The sequence below is a fragment of the Strongylocentrotus purpuratus genome, unplaced genomic scaffold (assembly GCF_000002235.5).
Source record: "Strongylocentrotus purpuratus isolate Spur 01 unplaced genomic scaffold, Spur_5.0 spur5_scaffold_1, whole genome shotgun sequence".
Classification (NCBI taxonomy): domain Eukaryota; kingdom Metazoa; phylum Echinodermata; class Echinoidea; order Camarodonta; family Strongylocentrotidae; genus Strongylocentrotus; species Strongylocentrotus purpuratus.
In genome coordinates this window covers 16,321,582-16,345,911 of record NW_022145594.1, presented here as the reverse complement: position 1 = coordinate 16,345,911, position 24,330 = coordinate 16,321,582, and the positions used below count along the sequence as shown (strand labels likewise).

The following is a 24,330-nucleotide window of genomic DNA, read 5'->3' as shown; positions in this document are numbered from 1 at the left end:
AATCAAAATAAAATACACTGCAAAAATTTCTCTCAGGATTTTGATGTAGTTGTAGTAATTCGATCTGGTGCATATGATATACAATCTCATCGTAATCAGTCACACAATAATTTTCTTAGAAGATCTGCAAAGCAATGGATTCCACAATTTTTGTCTAGGTTTCTATATACCTCCCTCATAATTCCATTGTTTAAGTATTGTGAAGTTGAGTGGTCAAACTGTACAATGGACTCCTCGATATAATGATCATGAGAGCGCATCCAAGATCCCACTAACCCGATTTATGACAGGCCTTCCAATGGAAAGACCTACACTCAAAGTGGACTCAGAAACCCCAATACTTACACGATCCCAAAAAACACTGCCTCCTTTGAAGAAACCGGTGTTATTGTAAAAGAGTGGTAACCGAACTTTTTAGTACTCAGGGTCGAAACAATACAAAATATATTAAAGTCAAACAGAGACTAGCTCCATTACTCAAATATTTTAAATCAACTTTTGTATAACTGTTTTACGCTATCCGGAGACATTACCGTGTATAGAATTACTATATATGTATATACATATATAAATGATCTCTCTTTTTGTCTGTCCCCCCTTTTCATTCTCTCACTTCCATTTTCCATCTCTTCTTCTCCCTTTTTCTACCCATCTCCCATTTTCGTTTCTGTTGTACCCTACTTGTACACTCTCCTACGACATCCACTCTAGCGAAGTCATATCTCCTGTAATAACCTCGTAGTCAATTGTCCTCCCCTCTCTCTCTATCTCTCCCACTCCCTCTTTACTCTCCCTCAATATGCATTATAATATTTATTACTTCATTTTCCTCTCAACGGCAGTAATCAATACTTGGACAATTGAATAATGTATCAATTGATGTTTTAATCATTCATATGTTAAGCTACCCTTTGCAATATTGAATTCATACTATTTCTTATTATTTTATTTTATTTTGTAATATTTTGTAATATTGTTATTTATGTGTTCAATTTGTATTTATTAAGTCTGTAAATATTTTAAAACATTGTTTATATTGTGAAGGGCACTCAGTGATAGAAGTATGTTTACTGAAGAGGCAACCAAAATAAATTAATAACAGTTCCAATAAAAAACAATAATACAAGCATTTGGACTGCCCAACCCTAAATAAAAACTGCATACACTGGCATTAAGTTTGGTCGAAGGATTGGGTCGAAGGACTTTTATCAAAGTTTTGCTGTGGCTTCTTCCGCTTGCGGTCATTTTTACATTTCCCGATCATTGCGAAAGGTTTAAACCTATTCCACAAAAAAAAATTGCACAAAAATTGGAGCGCGAATAAAAAAAAATGCTCTTCTCTACCTCAATCGGAGCGAGAATCGCAAATTTAGAGTAAAATGGGGACAATTCCCATAATTCCTTTAAGTGGGGGAACATTGATTGTTATAAGTATACAATTATTCCACCTACTGTTTTAGTTAGTCAGCTATTAATTTGACCAATAATATTATAAATTTGTCATGAAATACACTTGGTAAACTCTCCAGCAATATTCAATTATCCTCGGTTTAATGCGTTGATTTCGCCATATTTTCTAACTAACTTATTGTTCATTACATTAATATACAAACTGTACAGTCTTAGATAATAACAACAATATATAATTTTTTTTTTCACTCCATCCAAGCCCTGCATAAAATGAGATTGTTTACTGACCACTTTAAGGATTACAACTTTGCAATATGTTTTTATATTCTACAATCAATCATTATTATTAATTGTAATTATATTCCCTGTTCACCTCATTCAAAATAATTTAAATTTGAACTATTCGTTATTAAATGATTGAAATAAATACAAACATCCCACGTGCTAGACGGGGAGGGGGAGAGAAAGAGGGGGGGGGAGCAAGGGAAGAAGAGGGTGGAAAGAATGATAGGAATGATGCAACTAATTTATCGATTATAAATGCAATTACTTCTCTCCATGGAATTATGAAATATGTTTTTGTCTACTTATATTGTTTGTTATATTTGTTTTTAAAATATTTAAACCACAGTGGTCTTTGCAGGCTTATTATCATTTGGTACGTTATTTTCATTTTTGCCTTCTGTGTACTTTCAAAATGTATTTGTTATAAATATTTAAACAATCAAGCCAATGACAGCTAACCACGTTTTGTATTATGCCATGTATACATACATAAATAAAAAAGTACAATATATTAATGAGTGAATCACCCTGTCCGCATCCAAACGACAGAGTTTGCTATTTGGTTTAAGTTGAGCCGTATTCATTTATCTTTCAATGTATCGGCATGAAACTTTTTTTCAATTGTTACTTCAAAAAGATTAGATATAAATATACAAAAATATATGTATATCGTTCTTTAACGATATAGAAGTAACAAGATTTATTTACGTTTGTCCTCGATAAGTAATCATATTTCTGTTTTGTAATTCTCATACATATTTACAGCGACAATGTTCAGTTGTCATTAAACACTAAAGATCGTAACAAATGTCATATAGGTTAACGTAAACCCTTAAAAAAAAAAACTAAACAAGGCCCATGGTCTTTAAACATAAGCATAACAAAATGCCATATAATCTTGTCTCTATTATTAAATGTTAAACAGATATGCATAATTATAATACCAGAAATCCGGAAAATTACTATGTAGACAAATCTAAAAATACAGCATCATCTCTTTCTTTCAAATCAAAAGGACCGTTAACATGGAACTCTCTTCCCCATTATATTAAATCAATTTCGTTTCTTCATTCTCTTAAATCAAAACTTAAGGTTTTTTTTATTCACAAACTCTACAAATAATTAATCCATCCTAACTTTTAAACTTCTATAACTTTTAAACTCTTTTGCCGTAATGTCACTATGCTTTTCTAATTCTTTATCAGTAAAAATTTCGGTATTTTAATAAGCTGGGAATTGCCTCGACAGAACCTTTATTTGGTTCTTTGGCAATTTCCATTTCATGTTCATTATCTATTTCCTTGATTTCTTACTCTTGTCTTTACTTCTCTTTTTAATTGTATGTTTAAAGTTCAATGTATACTGTGAATCCTACATGTAAATATGTTGTCAATGTACACTGTTTTTCAATGAACTTTTTTTTAATGGACTTGAATAAAATAAAATTGAATTGAATTCAGTACACTCAAGTCCTGTATTAGGCATGTAACACACGGTCTATATAGTACTTAGGCCTAACCATAAACATGTATAGATTTACAGTACCAAAAAAGGGGAAGCATTACAAATGTAGAAATCGTCAACTTATTTTCATTGCTTTATACAAAAACATAACACATACATACAATACATTACAATACACGAATACAATTCGTTGGTTACAACTATAACGTCTTTCATGAAAAACATGTGAGATATTTAGCAAATCTCAAGGAAACGTGTAAAATCAGGATCAATACCGAAACCCTCGTATTATAATGTAAAGGGAAATATTGCAGAAAACAAACAGATTCTAGGTTGCCAAGCTACGAAGAGAGTAGATGATGTCGTCTGGTTTAGATCGACGATGAACCAATACGGTGGATCCGGACTCCTTCTTTATATGAAGTTCCCCCAAATCAACAACTATCAAACCAATATAATTAATTTGAATATAATATCATATTGTATTGTTGTAGTGACGGGCTGACGGCTGTACGTCAAATGTTCTGGCGACAACGCGATCACTTCGTATACCAACAGAACTCTAAATTTTAAACCTAGGTCAAACCCTATACCTAAACTTAACCCTAATCATAACCCTTCACTTAAGATTAACCAAACTTACAGGCAGTACCTTCACAGGGTACCATTGGCAAAGTAATACTCAAATAAATTTTCACCAGAACATTGTCGGACATGTAATCAACCCTTCAACCATCAACTGTTTCTAAAAGTCGACACAGTAATCTACCGCACTAAAGACAAGTTTCACATTGCCCAATAGTTACTGGGTTATCATCTCATAACCTGGGTTATATAATCATAACAGTATGATTCTGTTCTTATTTGTCATCTGGGATTATCAATAGCACAGCACTGGACCAGGCAATGTGTCATCTCAACAATATGACATGATCATATTACATAAATGCGCATCGGTGTGATAGTAAGAGATTTACCAGAATATGACAAGGTTATAGTTGCGCTGTCGTTCCCAAGCCTTGTCTCAGCCGAACACGTATAGTTGCCATCGTCTTCTGCCGAAATATTAGAAATATCCAAATTACTCGACCTCAAGGTATCTTCTTGAAGAAGACTGTGGTGAATCTGATGGCGGTTGCTGTTGTTGATCTCCGCGCCATTAGAAAACCAGGTTATTGAGGCCAGGGGTCTGCTATCTGATGTGCATGTGAGAATGGCATCAACGCTCTTTTGACCACTGGAAACCCGACGAACAGAGTAGTCCACAATGACAGGATAATCTACATGTATGTATTTAGGAAGAAGAACATACGTTCAGGTTACAATAAAGCGAGGCTCAGGAAAAAATTATTTGTTGTCAAGCTAACATATAATAACCATGAGACTGAAATAGAACGGTCTTTCTGCAGGTCTATGTTATCCTTCGATATTAATCTTTACCAATCTTGATGTTTCAATAAAGATTTAGAGGGTTCAGAAATGTTACTGCGTCACAAACAGTTATTTGTACGAATAAACCAGCTGATTGTTTGGTTAAACAAATAACGTACCATCGTCTGTTCAATATAATCATGGACAAGTATATTGTCAGCTTACCAAGTAACGCAAATGGTAATAATTTGTTAGCGGTGAGGAAACGTTATATACATGTCTCGTGGTAAGATCTACACGATGAATGGGTAAGGCTAACATAAATCAGACTTACATAGAACATGCAGAACCTCACTGACATTCAAAGATTTCATGGATGCAGCGTTTGCTTGAAAAACTTGACAGACAAGGAGTTTTCCATGATCGTCTACCGTGGGAGTGAAATAAAAACACTTGTGGCATCCACTCGATGAATTCGATTCCTCGAAGACTGTATATTAGACTCTTTGGTGACGTTATTTGATCCAAGGTACCATTGAAAAGTAGATGCTGGATAGCCGTTGTCCGACGTGCAAGTCACATTTGATGACACTCCTTCCTGCAATGTTTTTGTTCCAACAAGGTAAGGAGGATCGGGTGGTCCTTGGAAGTCAAGATATATTTCATATGCCATATTTTAGATTATAAGTCCAAGTAACTTATCACATATACAGCTATACAATAACTAAAACCTGACGAAGATATATAAAGCAAGTACCTATGTAACTCAAGTTTTTGACAAGAAATAAAAATCGTTTGATATCTTAAGAATTTGCTTGAGCTGTCACCAAAGTTTGTTACTAAAGGCTTTCCACAATGTTCACTTCATTAAAATTAACTTGCTGCAGAAAAGTCAAAGTATGTTATGAGTCGCCCCTATATTCAAAATGTTAAGTTGCACATGTGATATAAACCAATGTCCAAGTGTGTCGCAGTATGTCACAGACTGCATTTGGTTTTCTTTTATGTAAATTAGAGAGGATTGTTAATACCACTTACGAATACTCACCATGGACGATAACCCGCACTTCTGTTTGAAGTTGGTTCATACCAGTATCGGCCACACATCTGAGAAATTGATTGTGATGCCTCCTCTTTGGAATTAACTGTAGATTAGATGTTGTGTCACGTAAACCTGGGTCGGCCAGATTGTTGGTGGATGTATATGTCATGCTTCCTAGGTCGTCGTCCGAACCAATAATCCATGATATAACAGCTGAAGGGCGAGATCCTACACTCTTGCAGGTGAATGATGTTGCCGAGTGTTCAAAGACTATGACACTTTTTGTCTCTGTTGGACTGGTGGCTATGGACACGTAGGCGGTAAGCCGGAGGTCACTTGGCGGTACTGAGTGGGGAGAGTAAGAAACCTCAATGTGCGTACGAAGTCATGTACTGAAAGGAGCGATACAGAGGTGAACTATTGCTAACAATATGCCAATAATATTTAAGTGGTAAAAGCATCATGACGTGACGATGTTATGATTCCGTACCAGAATGTAGAAATACAGAAGAGTAAAAGGTGTTTTGGAAGATGCTGAATGTTTAATCAATTTTAGACAATCCTTAAATTTAGAAACATATTCAGTTGGGCAGAGCACACACACACACACACACACACACGATCAACCATGGGATGGTATCATTTGTTAAATAATCACCTTGAACATCTAAGTGGATGAACATTTGAAGTTCATTATAAAGCTCCCGATGCGAGGCCAGACACCGAAAAATCTTTCCATCATCGTCCCTGCACGGTGTTACAGAAACAACTCTCCGAGAGGTGTAAGCGTCACCATATACAGCGTTATACTGATCTTCCAGGCGAGCCTGCACTTCTTCAGGAATCAGCCACTTCAGTTTTGCAGGTGGTTTAGCGTCTCGGACTGAACATGTTAGGTTGTGGGTTCGCCCAGATATGATGCTCACGGATGATCCATTCTTGTATCCATCCTCAGACTTATCATCGGTGATGGATAGGAAGCTAGGTGTGGCTGGAAATGAAGCAAAACGTAGATATTTATAAATAATTGACACTGGCATATATGTTTCGTTTACCAAATTCTAAGACAAATTTGTGCATAAACAAACAAAAAATATCACAAAATCAATACTATTTGTAAAATACCATGGTTTGTATTATTTTCAGCCAAGGATAAAACTCAATTAAAGTACAAATTATTGATGATGCTACACCTGACATTACTATTTTTTTTAAATCGGATGTTTTATTGATTTTGAAATAGTAATAAATCATATATATTGCAATTTTGCATACATCATGACTAGATTAAGCCATCTAGAATAATGTTAGAATACATTACTTGATAACAGTACCGTCAGTTCAATTCCACTTGTAAATGAATCAGAAGATGTGAAAATTAGGCACCGATATCTTCCGCTGTCATCCACTGTTAAATTCCTAACAGTTAGATTTCCACTGGAAGAATCTGCCCTCACACTGTACTTAAACATATCTGTGACATTTCGCTCGTTTCTGCATCCCATTCCTTGACAAGTAGCTAGGATTTTGTTATTCCAGTCAATCCAAGACAGTTGGCGATATGTCAATGGAGTGGTGACGATGCAGGCAAGTGTTATATTCTCACCAACGACTGGGAGAATATCTAAATTATGAATACTAGTAGACACGCTAATCTCATTTGTGTTAGAAACGATGAAGGTGAGGTAGAGAAATATATAAAAATATTCGTCCATATTGCTGTTATGTCTCATTTCTTTGGATATTTCAACATTTGAGGTGCGTTGCATGAACGATCTAGCAACCTAACAGAATATCTGGAGAATTAAAAAATGAACGTTGTGCACTAACGGTTAGCAATGACTGAGTGAGTAGACACATAGACAAGTGGCTGGTATGATTATTCACTTCTCTCTTGCGCTACGAAAGTGAAAACAATTCATCTATCTGAAGGACATAAGTGGAATGGTCCATTTTAAATGAAAAGGGGGTTTTGAAAACTTTGAACCTTAATAATGCAAATCGTGTCGTATTCTGATATTAAATCCAGATTGCAAGACAACGAAGAGAGTTGAAGATGTCGTTTGGTGTTGGTCGACGGTAACCAAAGAAGGTGAATCGGGAATAACTGCATTTTAAGGTTAATGAGTGGTAAAGTGTTAATAAAAAGTTGGTAGGGTCTGGTTTCTTCTGGTCAATGAATTGAATTATTAAGGATATTAAAATACGGTTTTAGTTTCATAGATATAAGTTGAATGTTTTTGTTGATATTTATTTGGAAGCGAGCACCATTTAATTAAATGAACATAGAGAATCAGCTCGGCAAGACACAAGTGGGCCTAAAGATACAATGAAAATGAATAAATAAAATAAGAACAGTTCTACTTACGAAAAAAACTTGAGTTAAAGACTGTCCTACCGGAGCCAAAACTTGAAAGAGCAATGCATTCGTAGTCACATGGATCTCCGAACAGATGGTTTCGAATCGCCACTAAACTGGAAGTCAGCATTTTACCTCCGGGGAAAGTCTCGTTATGAGTGCCATTATGAAACTGTATGCCGTTACAGAGCCATTGGAAGATAAAAGCACGAGGATTGGCGTCTGAGGTACATGTCAACACGAACCCAGTACGTTCTTTATTTGATGTAAGCCGTCGGGAAGAAACGAACACAACTGGATAATCTAGATTGAAGAAAAATATTGAAAATAGAACGAGAGATAAGGGTGTGAATTGGACTTAAATCAAAGTTATTAGCAGCGGACTGAATTACACTTGCCAATGTTTACAGGAAAAAAGAGAGTTATTGACATTATAGCCAGTTACTTTGACTGATCGTTATCCATATATATTCTGATGTCAGATAGGAAAACGTAGAAACAAAAGTGTGTTGAAGTAAAAGGAAAACAACAGAATTGAAAAAAACTTGAGGATAGTTGATGAACACGTACACAGACCAATATCCTACGCGATAATACAATTTCCTTACCAATTTCTTTCACTTAGAACTTAATACTCACATGATATGTTCAGGACCATGCTATCATTCATTGACCGCATGGAGGGTCTTGTGGGATAAACAGCCTGACAGAGAAGATGCTTCCCATGGTCAAACCTCTTTGGTATGAGGGTAAGGGTGCTTTCAACATCATACCGATCATCTACATTCATTGAAGTCTTAAGAGACGAATCATGTGTCACATTTCTAGTTCCGATGTACCAATGGATGAGCGGAGCAGGGTATCCATTGTCAGCTCTGCAGCTTGCATTGTTTTTTATACCATCTTGTAGGTCCTCTGGTTTCGTTATGTTAACACAATCGGGTGGCCTTTATATAGAAATGAAATATTTGGTTATGGATAAACCCTGATGGCTCAAATTTTCATTTGGTTAGATATATAAACTCTTAAATATAATATTAAGTTATACAGCGAGGAGAAAATACACGAGGGTCATGCTGACAAACAATCCTTATTTCCTCTCCCAGTCCAAGGAGATGCGAATTTAGTTATAACTATAATGATAATTTCGTTAAAATCGGGTATATATTAATAAATAAAACAGTCACCTCTTTTTATAGAAATGAAATATTTGGTTATGGGTAAAACCTTGATGGCTCAAATTTTCATTTGGTTAGATATATAAACTCTTAAATATGATATTACGTTATACAGTGATGAGAAAAGACACGAGGGTCATGCTGACAAACAATCCTTATTTCCCCTCCCAGTCCAAGGAGATGCGAATTTAGTTATAATTATAATGATAATTTCGTTAAAATCGGGTATATATTAATAAATAAAATTTTTTAATTATAAGTGATGTATGGGACTTTCAGTAATGGCATACCGGTATATTAAAGAACCTGAACTCACTATAAACCATCAGTTTAGCTACCCGTAGATCAAGAAAATCTCCCACAGATGCATAGCACCAAAGGTAAATCCCGTGGTGTTTCCTTTTGGGCACATCTCGATGGTACTTTCGGTGTCGAACAAACTTTGATCTACAGCACTGCGATAATTCGAATGACTTATGTTACTGGGAAGACTTTTGTTGTCGTCAAGTCTCCATGATAGTTCAGCTGCTGGTAGAGATCCTATACTTTTACAAGTGATTGAAGTCAATGAATCTTCATAAACGTAAATGGTGGTTGACCCTTGTCCATTTTTCTCGCTTTCTCCAGATAGAAAAAGCAACAGGCTAGAGGGAATAACTTAATAAAGAGAAATTGGGAAGGAAGCATGTAAGAAACGCTAGATATTGTTTTTAGGATATATATTTAATACGTTTGTACATATGGATGGAAATAAAATACTTGTAGAAAAAAATATGAATCTCGTGAATAAACATATCTAAACATTTTTTGATATTTCGGCCCAGAAACTGCTCGATTTTTAGTACATAAATAGAAATACAACACTGATCTCACCTTTAATGATATTGGCACCACATAACTACAGGGAAGACATGCTACCTAAACACATTTACTTACCCTGAACATTCAGTTGAACTGAGCGTTGAAGATCATTTTGTAGTTTTGGATGTGACGCTACGCAGCCGAGATTCTTTCCTTGATCATTCCTAGATGGTGTGATTGTAACAGTGTTCTGAGAGACATAGCTTTTGCCTCGTACGACATCAGATTGATCTTGACGAACAACGGTTACATCATCTGGTATACGCCATTCCAGTAACGATGGAGGTCTTGCTCCGTATGCTTCACATGTGATGTCGTACGGCTGTTCAGCTGATACCGTAACACTGGTGTTGCTCAGGTAGCTGCTCGATCTTACACTAGTGATAATGAACCAACTGGGTGGGGCTAGCGACACAAGAGGGAATATCTATGATTAAAACCCCAACTCCAATATAACTCGCTCTATCTGATAGTCTAAACCCTTGGGATGTAATCACTATTGACTGTTATCACAAGCTTTCAAAGATTACAACTTCAACAAAAAGATATTGGAATATCACATATCATTGAATTATTCATTTCACTATCACTTTGTTGGTGTCGACGTGTAAGTTACTTTGTAGCCGAATGTTTAGATACATTTTCAAATCAATATAGGTGATTGTTTTATCGAACTATTTGCAGAATATATCAAGTTTTGAACACGCCAATTTTGTGTAAAATGTAATACTTGAAGACCCTCTTTGTACTGTTTGCCACAGTGTTATGTATGAATGAATACGGTATCGTTTACTGGTGCTTTGTAGTTTGTTTTTATGAATAGTATACCTGGTATTAATGGAGTTACTCGCATGCTAGATGATCCTAGATTCGCTGACCCAACCGTATCGCTTACAGTGCATTTGTAATTGTCTTCATCATTTTGTTCAAGTTGTTTTATTGTTAGATTCACACTGTAATAGTCTGCTAACAAGCTGAATTTCCTTTGGTCGATAACAGTCAACATACAAGAAAGATGTTCCTGACAGTCGTGAGAGGCCAGCGTATTAAGATAACCACTCCCTTCCCAAATGACAAGTCGGTTCCTGGTTTGCGGCATAAAGGTACAGACAAGTGTGAAATCTTTCCCGATGATTGGTAGAGAGTTACCTGTTTGAATCGAAACTTGAAATGCATGGTATCCTGTATGGGCTAAAGTGAAATGAAAGAAACCCAGGTTATTGAATAAAGCATGTAACAAATACAGTGGCGTCGAGTGAGCCCAACTCACTTAAGAGGTACTGGACCCATGGGGGAGGACTACTGATTTATAAGGAGGGGGTTCTAGGCGTCTTATTTTTCTTGTCCTTCTTCCCTTTACCTCTTTCTTTTTCTCTTTCATCTTGCTTTTGTTTTTCTTTCTTTCAATTGTTATTCACTAATGGATTAGAGGTGTACCCTACCCTTGTAACTTTGTTCAAATAATTTTTCAGGCAAACACATTAGCCATGGATGACGATGGACCAACTTTCCAGTATATTAATCAATTGTCCCGAATACTTCTAAATACGTGTCTGCCATGCCAAGCATTGCCTAAGTATAAATGAGATGCACCTCATAGATCTGAGCTTGTAAAATGATTTCGATAGTTTGGCTTTATAACCATGTTTGTTGCCAATGTCGGAACTGCCATACAATCATACTGATTTGATAATGTTATTATCTATATACTTCCATCATGAAATGCAGAGAGTAAAAATGTAAGTGGATTATTATGAGGTAGACAGCATTTCGAAAACATGCATGCAACGTCTATTGAATAAATATAATTTTTACGTTGTTACATTTCCCCAATTCTTCACCCGGGCTTAGTACGAACGACTTTTATAAATTTAACATGAAATTAAACTTACCAGATTTCGAGATGATAACAGAGAGAAAAAGTAAAGCTTTAGCACAAATCGCCTTCAACATTCTGCAATCGAGTCTTGCTATTCGAAATTTTATTTGACGAGCTTACAACACACACTATCGATGATTATGAAAGCAATGCATTTGAACTAATAGACCATACTTTGGAGGAATTGTTGATGATTTATAGCGTTAGGAGTGAAACAAATATCATGTTTGTCCTGACACCGATTCAGTTTCACAACCTTCACTAAACCATCGATTTAAAATGACAGTATGCGCGCTGTAAACGATTAAACAAGAAGGGCGCTCTTTCTCTTCAGACATTGTGACAAAATCACTTCAAATTGGAAAATCAAGATAAAAGTAATTTTAAAAGTTTTCCATAGGATTCTGATGTAATTGTAGCAATTAGTATATGGTGCATATGATACCAAATCTAATCGTCTTTCAGTCACTCCATGTTTTTGTGTTAATACTTAGTTGTCTTTTTAGCCGAACACATGTCATATAGGTGCCATGTTTACGTCATGGCAAAGCAAAACTCAAAGAAATTGGTTTTATTCGAAGCTCTGCAACGAATTCCAAATTCGGTGGTAAAGTTACTATGTACCTTCCTCGCAATGCCACTATTCGACTATTGTGATGCTGTCTGATAAACTGTTTAGATAGACTCTTAGATAGACTGGTAATGCCTTTCGATTGGCTCGCAAGAATGATCCCGAGAGCACATCAAAACACCCACCTACCAGATTTATGTCAGGACTTAGGTTTGAAACAAGAAAATCAATTGAATGCCGAATAGACACTAGCACCACCAATACAATATTTGTAAAGGAACTTTGTTGATGTTGATGCTATCCGGACACATTATCGCGTACAAGATTACTATGTATATACTCATGCGAAGATATAAATGATCTCTTATTCTCACCTTCTTTCTCTCTCTCTATCTTTGTTTTCTCTCTCAATCCCATCCTCCTTCTCTTCCCCTGTCTATTTCTACCCCTTGCCCATTGTTCCGTCTCTTTTGTATCCTACTTGTACACTTTTCTAGGACACCTAGCGGATTCATGTCTCTTTTAATACCCACGTACTCAATTCTTCTCCCCTTTCTCCCCCTCTGTCTCTCTCTCTCTCTCCTCTCTCTCTCTCTCTCTCTCTCTCTCTCTCTCTCTCTCTCTCTCTCTCTATATATATATATATGTCTCTCTATTTATCTCTATTTGTCTCCCTTTCCCTCTTAACCGTCTTTCTTTAGTCTCCCTTAATTTATCACCCTTCATAGTTTCCAACTTATTATTACTAACGAACACTAACCTAAGAATTAGGACTGTGCACACTCTTTGCAAGATGGGAGAAGCGATCATTTTCATATTCTCATCATTGCAAAATGTCCAAACCTATTCCCTTTTTTTTTTGCAAAACGGAGCCCCGATAAATAAGTCCTCTCCCCTACCTCATTTGACTCGGGAATGCACAATTAAAGTAAAATGGAAAAAAACACATATTTGCTTGGATTTGTCTCATAAAAAGAAGTTGACCACAAACTGACTCCCACACGGTGTTGAGTGCTCAGAGGTCACGAGCTACTGGCTTCATCGGGCAGGTAGTTCCATTATGTGAATGGGTAAATTAACTATTACACAATGAGGGGACACATTACATTGTACAATAGGGACACACATTGTTTGTATTGTGCAGAACAAACTCTTTTATTGACTTACCTATTGAATGAAACTATAAAAACTAAATACATTTTGTATTCTTACAATTGGAGTACAAAAAATAATAACAGGTGAATGAAATGCATAAACACCCCCAAACACCTGGGAAGGAAGCATTTATAAATTTGAATACATATATTTGATAAACGACTCCGCATGAAACTTTAAAACCAAAATGTAATTTGCGTTCTGGCAATTGGAGTAAAAAGAAGTACAGCAGGTGAATGAAATGCTTCAAGAACACATACACCTGGGAAGGAAGCATCCATAAATTTGAATAATTTAGTTGATAAACGAAGTTTTGTGGAGCAGAAAGCAGTGGATTCTCAAAAACACGAACCCATTTAACAGAATGTCGGAACTAAAATTAAATTTGGGGCGGTTGGAAAATTCATCTTTCTACCCTGCGACTTTTATGGTACGATCCAGTAAATTAAAACAGTTAAATGGCTCTTATTTTAAAAGTACTCGTTAAATAAAACCCTAAACTTCAGTTATATCAGACAAAATATGTTATATCTTACTAATAATTAAAAAAAGGTGTATAAACATTGTGAAAGTGTAGCATTTTACGATAAAAGACATCGATTTAGCGAAGATGACGTTATTAGAACCTGTTTATGTGCGCTTGCATCAGGGAATTCAAGGTTAAAAGGTCAATTCACACGCTGATAAGTTATTGATCAAGCCTTTTTGTTTCCTTTATTCCGACAAAATTATACAAACAATCAAAACAAGTTTAATACCAGAAGAAAGCTAACTATTAGTATCTTCATTAACCGCTGGCCCCAAAGTCGCTTGTCCACAGTGAAACGAGTGAGAGCCTGCAAGAGCGGCCAAAGTGTGATTGAAACTCGCTATTTGCTCTTCTCCAACGCAAAAAAGACGACATTGGGCTGGATAAATATATTTTTCCGACAAAAGTACAAACAATTTGCACATGGTCTTTTTATATTATACTTTATGAAATGTTACCCGAGTGACTTCCGGGTACCCCGATGCTGGAAAGAAACGCACATTTTAGAAAACTTCACTTTTCATGGAAAAGTGCTTATTTGTTATATGCACGCAAGTCAGATTGAGCGGATGATACAACGTTTACATATGTAACAACTCCTTTAATGGGATAGTTGATTGTGAGGACGAGACAACGATACCACCTTTTGATTGTTCAAGTTATTTAGTTATCGGTTTAATTGATCATATTATAAATCTTTCGGCAATAAACTTAGGTAAAGAAATATGTCTACCGGCAATATCCAATTATCCTCGGTTTAATGCGTTTATGTCGCCACATTTTTAGTTGTTTAGTATTAATTAGATCATAGTATAAAAAAAGGATTAAATTATAATACAATATTAAAATCGTTCACACTATTCAAGCCATGCATATAATTACTTACTTTATTGACCACTTAAACGGGTTATAGTTGTGCAATATTTTTCACATTTAAATACTCAGAACTTTGCTTATAATGTTATTATCTTTTGAACTTATTTTAAATACTTTACAAATTTGATCACAATCGAAAATACCTCTTCTCCATTACGAATTATCTTTTATGACTGATATTAATTGTACTATTTTTGTTAATTATATAAACCTCGTTGGTCAAGCTACCATGATTATCATCTCCTGTTTGTATAATTTTACCATTTGCATAATTGTACTTTATGGATTTTAAAAAAATATCTTGGTAAAATGTGAATAATTCAGACGTTGACTACTAATAACGATTTATATTATACCATGAATTAAATGAATAAATTAAGTAAAATCTATTAATGAGTGTATCATCATGTCCACATCCAAACGAGAGAGTGTGCTATTTAGGTCAAGGCAACCTGTACTCATTAGCCTTATCTTTAAATGTATAGGCATAACGCTATTTTTTTTTACAGTAATTATGTTTAAAAATACTAACTACATATATATTGTATTACACGATATAGATATATATCCTCTAATGATGATTTTCCCTAGTAATATACTCTAAAGTGATATTTTGCTGAAACCCATCATCGATTCCAGGTTGCCAAGCAACGAAGAGAGTAGATGATGTCGTCTGGTTTTGATCGACGGTGCACTCATAAGGCGGATCTGGAATCCCTGGGGAAAATTTCTAAAAGATGGTATCAATGACAGAGACAACATATTTGTTACCCGAAAATCAGCAAGTATCCAAGCAATACAATTTATTTGGATATAATTTCATATCGTACTGTCGTAGTGACTACTGTACGTCACATGTTCCGGCGACAACCCGATCACCTCTTTTTTTTTTATCCTGGGCCAAACCCTTTACCTAAACGTAATCCTTCCCCTAACACTACGCTTTACGTTCACCCATTTTTTAGGCAGTTTTACAATATTCAACCCGACTGAAACCCCATATCAATTTTCATTCGGATTTTGTTTAATATTTCATCAAGGTCGACAAAGTAATCTACCGTAACATTTCCCGATAGTTACTCTAACTGGGTTATCATCTCAATACCTAGGTTATACAATCGTAGCAGTATGATACTGTTCTCATTTGTTATCTTGGATTATAATTGGTACAGCACTGTACCAGGCAATGTGTTATCTTAACAATAGGACACAATAATTTTAAATAATAAATGCGCCTTGGTCTGATAGTGAACGATTTACCAGAAAATGAAAATGTTATTGTTGCCCTGTCGCTCCCAAGCCTTGTAGCAGCCAAACATGTATAGTTGCCATCGTCTTCTGCCGAAATATTTACAATAATCAGAATACTCGACCTTAAGGTATCTTCTTGTGGATGACTGTGGTGAATGTGATGGCGGGTGCCATTGATGAGTTCCTTGCCATTCAAGAACCAGGTTATTGAGGCTAGGGGTCTGCTTTCTGAAATACATGTAAGCATGGCATCAACATTGTGGTGACCAATGTAAACCCGACGAACAGAGTAGTCCACAATGGCAGGAGAATCTACATGTTTGTATTTAGAAAGAACAAAATACGTTCAGGGAACAATAATGCGAGGCTCAGGGAAATAATATTTGAGATGGTGTTTCTTATTAGCGTAAGTATTACATGTTTTAATAGTTACCAATATTGTGTAAAACCAGCATGTCAGCACTGTTATCTTAACATAATGGTCTTTCTACATGTATATGGTATACTTAGGTATTAATCTGAACCAAACATGTATAATTCATAAATGTTCTTGAAACACAAACAGTATTTTGTAAAAGGATATACAATCAAGCCAAGTGATGTTTGTAAAACAAAAAGCGTACTTTGGCTGTTCAAAATAATCATAGAAAAGTAAATATAATCGCCGGCTCACAGCTGCACATGATGCTAACACAAAATATGTGAACGGTAGTAATGTTTCTATGGCGGTGACGCAACATAATATACCTGCCTCGTAATAAGATCTACCCAATCAATGATTTTGGCTTAAATAGATCAGACTTACAAAGAACATGAAGAATCTCACTGACACTCCAAGACTTCACGGATGAAGCGTTTCGTTGAACAACTTGACAGACAAGGAGTTCACCATCTTCGTCTACGGTGGGTGTGAAATTTAAAACGCTCATGGCATCCAGTCGATGATCTATATTCCTCGAAGACTCTGTATTAGAATCTTTGGTAACGTTCTTCGATCCAAGGTACCACTGGAAGGTTGGTGCTGGGTAGCCATTGTTGGATGTGCAAGTCATGTTTGATGACACTCCATCCTGCAACCATCCCATTCCACTTAGGTAGGGAGAATCCGGTGGTCCTTGAAAATCAAAGTGCATTTCTTATGTCACAATTTGTTTTTATTATTGACTTAAAACAGGATACAGGAAATTAAACCTGATGATATGTTTTAACAACAATGGCCAATGACTCTCAAATATTCCGACAACAGGAACACATCGGTTGATATCTAAAGGAATTTGCTTTAGCCGTCCCAAAGGTTTGTCACTACATATTTTTCTACATTTTCACTCTTTAGAGATATCTTATCGCATAATTGACAAACCGTGGTATGAGTTAACCCGGTTATTCGAATTATATAGTTTTACATCAGGTACATATATATGTCTAAACGTTTTAAAGTATGTCCAAGTCCGCATTACGTCAGCTCTTGTGAGTTAGAGAAGATGAGATAACATTAAATACAACGTAATAATACTTACCAAACACTATAACCCTCACTTCTGTGTGACTTTGATTTATACCAGCATGGGCCACACATCGAAGGAGTTTATTGTGATGCCTCCTCCTTGGAATCAACTGTAGAATGGACTTCGTGTCACGTAGACTTTGGTCGGCCTCATTCGTGGTAGATGTAGATGTCGTGCTTCCTAGGTCGTCGTCCGAACCAATGATCCATGATATAACAGCTTTTGGACGAGATCCTACACTATTGCAGGTGAATGATGTTGCAGAATCTTCAAATACGTTGACACTTCGTGTCTCTGTTACATTGATAGCTATGGATCCATACGCGGTAAGTTGGAGGTCATTTGGTGGTACTGAGTAGGAAGACAAAATAAGAACCCACATATTCATACGGAGTAGGCTACTGAAAGGAGAAATACTGACGTGAAATATCGCTAACAATATAATAACAGTATAATATCGGTGAAGGCATCATAGGATCTAGTGACGTTCGTGTGACTCCCTACACGAATGTAAAAGATACAGAAGAGTGAGAAACGATTTAGAAGATGTTAAATGTTTCATTCATTTAAGAAAATCCTGACACTCGGGAGGAATATTCACCCATTAGGTAGAACACACACACCGAGCGAACATGGGATGATATCATTAGTAAGATAATCACCTTGAACATCTAATTGGATGAATATTTGAAGCTCATTATCCAGCTCTCGATGCGATGCCACACAGCGGAAAACCTTTCCATCATCGTCCCTGGACGGAGTTACGGAAACAACTCTTCGAGAGGTGTAAGCGTCACCATGAACAGCGTTATACTGATCTTTCAGTTGAACCTGCACTTCTTCAGGAATGTGCCATTCTAGTTTTGCAGGTGGTCTAGCGTCTTGGACTGAACATGTTAGGTTGTGGGTTCGCCCAGATGTGATGCTCACTGATTCTCCATTCTTGTATCCAGTCTCAGTCCGGCCGTCAGTGATGGATAGCAATCTAGGTTCGGCTGGAAGAAAAAAAACATGCATACCGTTTTAATTCTTAGAATAACATTATCAAGCGAGATATCTCCCAAAGACTATGACATCTGAGACACAAATTTACCACACTTGAACCATTATCATTATAGCAAAATAGCATAGTGCCATGATTATCAGTCACAAATGACATTAGGATATTTGGAAATATGTCTCTCTTCGTACAGTGACACAAATCTAACCCTATTATCATTATACCACATGTAATTGAACTTTGAATATGTATACCGAAAATAATAAATAAATAATAATAATAATATTTATTTTTTATGTAGCACTTAATACAAATGTCTCTAAGCGCTTTACAAATATACTATTACTCCGGTCATTGGATTCAGTGCTTGCCCGCACACACTATGTGCACAATCTCCACTCCCTAACAACATAACATTTTACCTGATAGCACCACTTTCAGATCAATCGCATCGGAAGCTGCATCAGAAAAAGTGCCTACTAAGCACTGGTATCTGCCGCTGTCATCCAATGTTAAATCCCTAATAGTTAGATTTCCGCTGGAAGAATCTGCCCTCAAACTGTACTTTGATACATCTGGAACATTTAGCTCGTTGCTGCATCCAACTCCTTGACATTTATCGATAGCCAGTATATTGCCGTTCTCATCCTGCCAAGACAGTAGCCGAGACGTGGATGGTGGCGTATAAATGCAGGCAAGTGTGATATTCTCTCCAACGACTGGGAGGACTTGTGGGTTCCAAATACGAGTAGACATATTCATTTCATACGTTTTAGAAGTGGTAAAGGCAAGAAAGAAAAATATTCGAAGACAATAATTCATATTGTCATTAATGGATTGTCTCTCCCTGTATATTCAAACCGTGGACGTGTGTGTCAAGAACCAACGTGCATCTTACCAGAATATCTGCAGATAAAAACTGAAGAGGAAGCAATATCGGTTTTAAATGGCAGAATGAATGGAACAGTGACTGACACGCATATCAAATTCTCTCTTGCGCTACGGAAGTGAAAGCAATTTATCTTTCTGAATGGCATTATTGGAATTGTCCATTAAATGCAAAGGGGGTTTCGAAAACTTACTCTAACTAGCACCTTAAACAGTAAAATATTAAATTATATTATCAGTCAACCATCGAAATGTTGTAGCATTTTACTTTGACCTCTTAATAATGCCAATTATGTTGTAACCCGATGTTGAATTTAGATTGCTAGGCAACGAAGAGAGTTAAAGATGTCGTTTGATTTTGGTCGACGATAAGCCAAGAAAGTGAATAGGGAACAACTGCATTATAAGGAAAATTAAGTGGTAAAGCGTAAATGCAAAATTGGTAGGGTCTGGTTTCTTCAGTTCAATAACTTGAATCCTTAATGAGTAATAGAAGACGGGTTTTTATGAATATAAGTTTCATGTTTTTATTCGAAAGCCAGCACCATTTAATTCAATGAACATATAGTATCAGTTAGACAAGACACAACTTAAACTAAATAAACAATAAGAAACACAGGTCTACTTACGAGAAACTGTGTAGTTAAAGACTGCACTACCGGAACCGTATCTTGAAACAGCTATGCAGATGTAATCACATGGATCTTCGGACGGGGGGTTTCGAATCGTCACTTCACTGGAAGACAGTGTTTCACCTTTTTGTATCGTCTCGGAGAGTGTTATGTTACGGGTGTCGCTAGACAAATGTGTGCCATTACAGAACCATCTGAAGATAAAAGCAGGAGGATTGGCGTCTGCAGTACATGTCAACACGAACCCATTACGTACTTTATTTGATGCTAGCCGTCGAGAAGAAATGGACGCAACTGGATTGTCTAGATAATATAAATATATCGGAATACGTTTTGAAAAGACGTGATATAAACTAGAAGGATAGGTATGGGTGGGGATAGGAACTTGTAGGTCAATTTAGGTTTTTGTGATGGGACTTGAATTAACGTACATATACAAATGGACATACAGATTATTATCTTTACTTATTGTTTTCCATATGCAACTGCCATCGGTAGTAACAAGCATTTACAGAATGTTACATACATATAGGAAAACATTGTGTAGAATTTAAGGGTAGAAAAGCAATCGAAGAGTCTTGATAATAGTTGAAAGACAAATATTCTACGCAGCTTTAGGAGATCTTTTTAATATATTTTCTTTACCAAAGGTTTAAATGAAAAATAATACTCACATGATATGTTCAGCATCTTGCTATCATTCACTAACCGCATTATGTGTGTTGTATGTTGAACTGCCTGGCACAAGAGAGGTTTACCGTGATAAAACCTGTTTGGATTGAGGTTGAGGGTGCTTTCAGCATCATAACTATCATCTACATTCATTGAAGCCTTAAGAGACGAGTCATGTGTCACATTTCTCGATCCGATGTACCAATGGATGAGCGGAGCAGGGTATCCATTAACAGCTCTGCAGCTTACGTTGGTTTCTATACCATCTCGTAGATCATCGGGAGTTGTCATTTTGACATCTGGTGGGCCTTGAAATAGAAATGTAAAATGGAGTTATGGGTACTTTGGTAAAATATAGAATAGTATATACGTAATATTTAGATATACTGCCAGGAGGAGGGACAACATGATGACAAACATTCGTTTCCCCCTGTCAGTTACAGGCAACGCCAAATTGTTTACTATAATGACAATTTCCATGTAAATGGGTATATATTGATAAACAAAAGAGAAACATCTTTTCAATTTTTAGTGATGAATTGGACTTTGAACTCAAAACATTTCCAACATATTTCAATGAAGAAAGAATTCCAGCATTTTGAAGAACCCAAACTCACCGTAAACCACCAATTGAGCTGCCAGATGATCAAGGAAGTCTCCAATTGATACAAAGCACCAAAGGTACATTCCGTGGTGTTTCCTTTCTGGATGTATCTTGATGGTACTTTCGGTGTCGAACAAACTTCCATCTAAAGTACTGCGATACTTCGAATGACTTATGTTACTGGAAAGACTTTTGTTGTCGTCAAGTCTCCAGGACAGTTCAGTTGGTGGTAGTGATCCAATACTTTTGCAAGTGATTGAAGTCAATGAATATTCCTGAACGTAAATTAATGTTAATTTTCCGTATTCTTCGCTATCTCCAGTTGGAAAAAGGAACATGCTAGCGGGTAAAACTTAATGTAAGAGAATTGAAAAGAAAAAAAAAACATTTACACAATCATTTAAGAAACGCTAGAAAGAGTTGTATTTTCTTTAAACGTATGAACATATTGGCTATAAAGAATATATTTGGAGAGAAAATATGAATCACCTAAACAAATATTCGTAAATATTGATAACAAATTGCCCTAGAAACTGCTCCAATTTTGCCATCTGAATTGAGCAAAACATATCGAGTTAGCAAAAGAAGACACGACCCCTACTTTATACAATTACTTACCGTGAACATTCAATTGAACCGAGCGTTGAAGATTATTTTGTAGTTCTGGGTGTGATACCACACAGCGTAGAATCTTTCCTTGATCATTCGTAGAGGGCGTGATTGTGGCAGTCTTCCTAGATAAATATTTGTTGCCTTGTATAACATTGGACTGATCCAGAATAGCAACGGTTACATCATCTGGTATACGCCATTCTATTTCTGCAGAAGGCCTCGCCCTGTCGGCTGTACAAGTGATATCAAGCGGCTCACCAGCAGTTACCGTTAAATTGGCGTTGCTAGGGTAATAACGGCTCGACCTTACATCAGTAATCCCGAGCCAATAGGGCGGAACTGGCGACAAAAGAGGTAATCGTTAATGATAGTCTACTTGTGGATTCACTAATTCATTCAAATCACAGTACACTTAGCCTTTCAAAATTAGACATTGGAACACTACTTTTCATTTACATAGTTCCTTTAAAAGCAATATCAGTATTCTTTGTTTAAGTTAATAACTTATTAATGTTGTTGCTTATTGCGATTCAAAAGACCATTGTCGTTTAACATGTTAGTATTCCCCTCCCTGTACGGTAGCATCTACCGAACCCCCAATATTCTGCAAACTAAAATGTTGTCGACATTATCAGGACGCATCAAGAATAATGATTTGATACAGATGTATCAATTACTTTGTCTATTTACTAGCATGTGAGCACGTGAGACTTGCGTTTGTCTTACATTTTCATGTAGTAATATCCACATAATACAAGACAGGAAAAGAGAGGTTCGATTAAGATTTTAATCAAAAGTATATTTTCACATCATGAATTAGCCATATGTTATCCTTCACGTTTGCTGTGTAAATTAATTATAATTAATAACATACCTGGCGGCAACGGTGTCACTTGCATGCTAATTGATCCTGGACTCTCTTCCCTGTAAATACTGCTTACTCTGCACTGGTAACTGTCGCTATCATTTATGTCAAGCTTTTTAAGTGTCAAATTTCCACTGCTAGTGTCTGCCAAAAGGTTGAATTTCGAAGGGTAAGGACCATAGGACAATACACAAGGCCATTGCGGCACACAAGAGTCAGAGGCTACCACGATGTTGTTACTCTTAGCCCAAACTAGCCGCCGATATCTGATTTTCGGCGTGAAAGTACAGACCATTGTGAAATCCTCGCCAATGACTGGAAGAGAGTTTGATGTCAGAATAGACACTTCAAATGCATGGTATCCTGCATGGGTTAAAAAAAAACGTATTAACAAGGAAATGAACCTGTCATATTGCTTTAGCATGCACCAAATACAGTAACTTACTGTATTTACCTTAAAGGTAACGCAAGTCCACGCACTAAATGGGGATGGTGGGGGAGGCTGGGGCATCAGACGTATACAGAAAAATAAATGGGAATTTACTGATTAGGAGATGGGTAAAGAATGTGGTCTGGGTGTCTTCATTTTGATCGTCCTTTTCCTTTTCTTCTTTTCACATTTTCCTTTTTGCCTGTTCACAATTTCTCTCTCACCTCATTTTGTTTCCCATTTAATTGTTTTCCACCTCAGGGTAAAGGGGGGGGGGGGGGTGGGCATGCCCTCCTGTGTCATCTCCTAAGGCCACGCAACCGATCAAATACATACTCTGCTAAACACATTAACGATGAAAGACGATGGCCTAATTTTTCACCAGTATATCATTGAACTCGCGCGAATGGTTTCTAATACTTGTTTGCAAAGGAAAGCAATTACCTAGCAATAAATGGGGTTTACGACAATGATCTCATTCGGTACAATTCTTTTGATAGTTTTTCTTTACGAAAAAGTTTATGAGATAGACATCTTTTTGATTGGTTAACATATTACATTTATTACATCGTTACATCTCCCTAATTCTCCGCCTGGGCTAAAAACAAACAACTATTGTGACGTTAACATGAGATAAGACTTACCACATTTAGAGATGATAACTGCGAGAAAAAGAAGAACTTCACCACAAATCGCCATCAATATACAGTAATCGAATCTTACCATTTAAAATTCTATTTGATGAGCTTATAACACACACTATCGATGAATGCAAGCAGACTGTACGAAGATAGTAGATGCTTATGAACGAATAGCCCATACTCTGGATTAATCATTAGTGATTTATAGCGTTAGAAGTGAAACAACTATCATTTTGTCCTGACATCAATT

At 36.4% G+C, this 24,330-nt stretch overlaps 1 protein-coding gene across 1 annotated transcript in view; it reads right to left on the bottom strand.

The window, feature by feature from the left end:
- The window catches only part of LOC105439585 (synaptogenesis protein syg-2-like), a 36,615-nt gene that overhangs the window by 6,783 nt on the left and 5,502 nt on the right, over positions 1 to 24,330 (bottom strand). Inside the window, exons 4-13 of the mRNA XM_030978553.1 lie at positions 21,015 to 21,227; positions 19,159 to 19,464; positions 18,399 to 18,731; positions 17,749 to 18,087; positions 17,121 to 17,345; positions 16,354 to 16,543; positions 10,046 to 10,365; positions 6,231 to 6,563; positions 5,579 to 5,917; positions 4,137 to 4,439 (exon numbers count right to left, since the gene is read on the bottom strand). Of these exons, the coding sequence (XP_030834413.1) occupies positions 4,137 to 4,439; positions 5,579 to 5,917; positions 6,231 to 6,563; positions 10,046 to 10,365; positions 16,354 to 16,543; positions 17,121 to 17,345; positions 17,749 to 18,087; positions 18,399 to 18,731; positions 19,159 to 19,464; positions 21,015 to 21,227 (2,901 nt within the window). The remainder of the gene's footprint in view (positions 1 to 4,136; positions 4,440 to 5,578; positions 5,918 to 6,230; positions 6,564 to 10,045; positions 10,366 to 16,353; positions 16,544 to 17,120; positions 17,346 to 17,748; positions 18,088 to 18,398; positions 18,732 to 19,158; positions 19,465 to 21,014; positions 21,228 to 24,330) is intronic.